Here is a 3,643-nt window from a genome sequence, read left to right as displayed (position 1 = left end):
AGATTTTCAACTGCTCAGAGGATCAGCAACCCTGACCCCCATGTTGTTAAAGGGTATAAATTCTATGTGTGTGTGTGTGTGTGTGTGTGTGTGTGTGTGTGTGTGTATGTGTGTGTATGTAACATACACCGAATTATAGAAGCCAAAAGTGAAAGTACATCTTTCTTAAAAGTTTTATCTTTAAATTTCCATTTCCCTAATGTAAAAAGAAATAGATCATTTTATCATTATTATACAATAGTGCTAAACAGTCAAAATCTATTTCAATAGGTGACATTAAATTTTTCAATCATTTTACTGTGTATATTCCCTATTAGCTCTATGAAAATAGGAAAAGTATTAGTAAAACTGAAAACCACTAAAGTTAAATGACAAGTAACTATAATACCCACAAAGCCAAGTTTAAAAAAAGCCATATCAACTGAATAAAGTGTCTGATTCTAATAGGTTTCTCATCACCACTACCTACCAAGTAAAAAATGTTTTAACTTTCCTGAAACAGCAGGAAAAACATGTTTTAAAAAAGTATCTTTGGGTAACTACACTACTTTTTATTCCTACTGGTAAAGAAAGACATCAAAACAAGCTTGCTATATTCTCATGAGCTGTAAACACTGAAAAGTACCTGCAGTGGTCTGTACAGTGCATACTCATCTCTGAAAAGCTGGTCATGATGACTAACACAATCCAGCCAACGTCCATCAACCATTGCTTGTCCAATTGCTATAGCTTGTGCCCTGAATCAAGATCCACAGAAATAAACTTTTAAAAGTCAGTCAAAATAATTTCAATAATTTACAAGATAAGATACAACCTTAATTTTTTTTTTTCAGTTCTAATCAGAGTTGGAATTTCAAATGATCCTTGGATAGGTAAAGGATAAAAACAAGAAAGACTTTAAGCAAATTAAAAGATTCTTCCAGGTACCATAGTAATGGAGAAGAACCTATTGGTAAGGCAGTCTTAACAAAACTTAATTTTAATTACAGCAAGTATATACTGAGTACTGAATGCATGCATACCCTTGTTTTACTAGAAGAGTAAAAACACGTTGAGAATAGCATGACTCCTACCCTCAAGGAACTCAGTCTTGATGAGAAAACAATACTAAATATTACAGATACAGGTATAAAATATATAAACAAATCTATATGAAATAAATACTTAATAACACATTGTATTATATGGCATTTCATAATTTATAAAGCATTTTACCCAATATTTATTTCATTTCATCCCCACACCTTATTCACAGGACAATATATTTTCCTCATGTTGGAAAAATCTCAAAGAGATTGAATAACTTGACTAAAAGCACAAAGCTGAAAGGAGAGATGGCCAAAATTGGAACCCAGGGCTTTACTGCTTAAAGCTGTTTCTGGCTTTACTTGTTTATGTACCTGTTTCTTCCCATAAGAGGAAGAGTACCTAACCTGAGCAAGTAGTAAAATCTAGGGGATATGTTATAATAACTTGAAAGATAACAGGACCTGTCTATCATTCTTTTTCAGAAATGATTTGTGAGGTAGGGTAGGACTTCTAGGTGTACCTTACGGACCCAATTCTCAACACTAGATTAGAGGACAGCAGGAGAATCCTTTTGCCTCACTCCATAGCTAGCTACAATTCTCCAATCAAGAATTCTATTTTGGAAATTACTGAACACTTCCATTTTTAATAAGGTAAATTATGACTCCATTTGACTCATTGCCTCTATACTATTCTCTGCTGGTTAAAACCCAGATAGGAGAAGGGTTGAGTAATTAGTACCCCAAACCATCAAATACATAAAAACAAAGAACATCCTAACCCACAAAGAAATCTGTTACTTACATCTTCACATACATGTCCTTATTAAAAATAAATTTAAAAATAATGTCAAAACCTCTTTTTTAAGATAATACCTTGTAGCAATGTGTCCATTTCGGATTAGCCAGTTAACTAACTCCTTCCCAACGATGCAGTTAGGATGCGTTCTCAGCCAGTAGCGGTGATCCTGAAACTCCATTCCACTGCTGTGATGGCAGATTTTTTTCCACAGATCCTTTAACTGAACACTGTCCTACAATCACATGAAGAGTAAGTAAGTCCTCCTGAGAAGAATCCTACATACCTTTTCAGATGCTTTCTTGTGACTTTTAGATACACAAAAAGAAATTCAGTTTGGATTTCTTTATAGAATAGCATTACTTTTTTACTATTAAGAACTGTCCTGTTGATATTATTTCTACCTTTTTTTTTCCCCAGAGACAGAGTCTCGCTATGTTGCCCAGTAGCTACGCATAGGCTCAATTATAGTGCACTATAGCCTGACACTCCTGGCTTCAAACAATCCTCTTTTCTCAGCCTCCCAAGTAAGTGGAACTACACTGCATGCCACAGCACCTACCTCTTATTTCTACCTTATAAACTGTAAGCTTGAGGACAAATGCACTATCTTCCACTTCTTTGCTTCACTCTTAGATGAGTGACTAAAAACACAGTATTTTACAAATAGATGAATTCAATAAGCAACTGATTATCTCACATAAACATATAGTATTAAACATCTGAGAAGTTTTCCGTGTGTATAAGAAACACGTTTCCAAGTTCAAACAGCAATCTGGATCTAACTAAGAGTTAAGCTCTCTTATAGGCAACTGAATTGTGATCTTACCAGATGAAAGGTGTAAAGAAAATATTGCAATGAGTATAGAATAGTTGACCTATTTCCCAGGTAATCCTAGTAAAAATTTAAGCGAATGACTTCTCTGTTTATTAATAATTGATATGCTATTTCGTTTATGTATTTCTTTTAAAAAAGAATCAGTGAGATAAACATTCTCTATGCTCAAATCTAGAAATAGGTCAAAGATACTGGACTAGTACCAGAAGAATTTTGCGTTCATCCTCAGTGGTCTCTGTCCTAACATACGTTCGGTTAGCCTGTGGACTGACAGATGTCTCATATGAAGATACCATAGGAGACCCAGATCGATCCAGTGACAGGTTAGTAATGCTGGCTGATCTGGAAATAAAAACAAAAAGTGAAATCGCAGGTGTAAATTCTTCACCAATAAATAAAGTTACCGAGAAAATTCATTTTTAAATAAATGCTTACTTGCTAATGTTAAGGGTACTTTTAAAAGTAGTTATGATGGTTATGTATGATGTTATCATTGGGGGAAATTGGGGAAAGGATATCCAGAAACTCTCTCTACTATATTTACAACTCTTTGTGAGTCTAAAAATTATTTGGAAATAAGTTTAAAAGAAAGTCATCATGGAAAAATTACAGGAAAACAATTATATAATTCATATATCAGTAATAGTAATATTTCAATGGAACGAAATATAAAGTCTTCTTGTTAAACTGGTACAGATTAGTGGGTTTTTTTTAATTGACAAATATAAAAAATGACAACTAAATGCAAAAATAATCTTGCAGATCAGGGTCAGGAAACTATGGCCCACAGCCCAAATCCACCTAGCCTCCTGTTTCTGTATAGCCCGTGAACTAAGAATGGTTCTTATTGTTAAACATCTAGAATCGATATTATAGGTAATACTAGTTTTGAACCCCAACTAAGCAAAATGTTATGCCCCCAAAAAGAATTCCTTTTTTCTCTTCAGTAGACCTATATTTAAAACATCATGCTAGGCC

At 33.8% G+C, this 3,643-nt stretch overlaps 1 protein-coding gene across 1 annotated transcript in view; it reads right to left on the bottom strand.

The window, feature by feature from the left end:
• The window catches only part of PIKFYVE (phosphoinositide kinase, FYVE finger containing), a 76,285-nt gene that overhangs the window by 49,961 nt on the left and 22,681 nt on the right, over positions 1 to 3,643 (bottom strand). Inside the window, exons 7-10 of the mRNA XM_012661209.1 lie at positions 2,869 to 3,007; positions 1,905 to 2,062; positions 626 to 737; positions 490 to 493 (exon numbers count right to left, since the gene is read on the bottom strand). Of these exons, the coding sequence (XP_012516663.1) occupies positions 490 to 493; positions 626 to 737; positions 1,905 to 2,062; positions 2,869 to 3,007 (413 nt within the window). The remainder of the gene's footprint in view (positions 1 to 489; positions 494 to 625; positions 738 to 1,904; positions 2,063 to 2,868; positions 3,008 to 3,643) is intronic.

The sequence above is a fragment of the Propithecus coquereli genome, unplaced genomic scaffold (assembly GCF_000956105.1).
Source record: "Propithecus coquereli isolate 6110/MARCELLA unplaced genomic scaffold, Pcoq_1.0 Scaffold70, whole genome shotgun sequence".
Classification (NCBI taxonomy): Eukaryota; Metazoa; Chordata; class Mammalia; order Primates; family Indriidae; genus Propithecus; species Propithecus coquereli.
The sequence above is the reverse complement of the archived record's forward strand: the minus strand, read 5'-3'. Positions and strand labels throughout refer to the sequence as shown.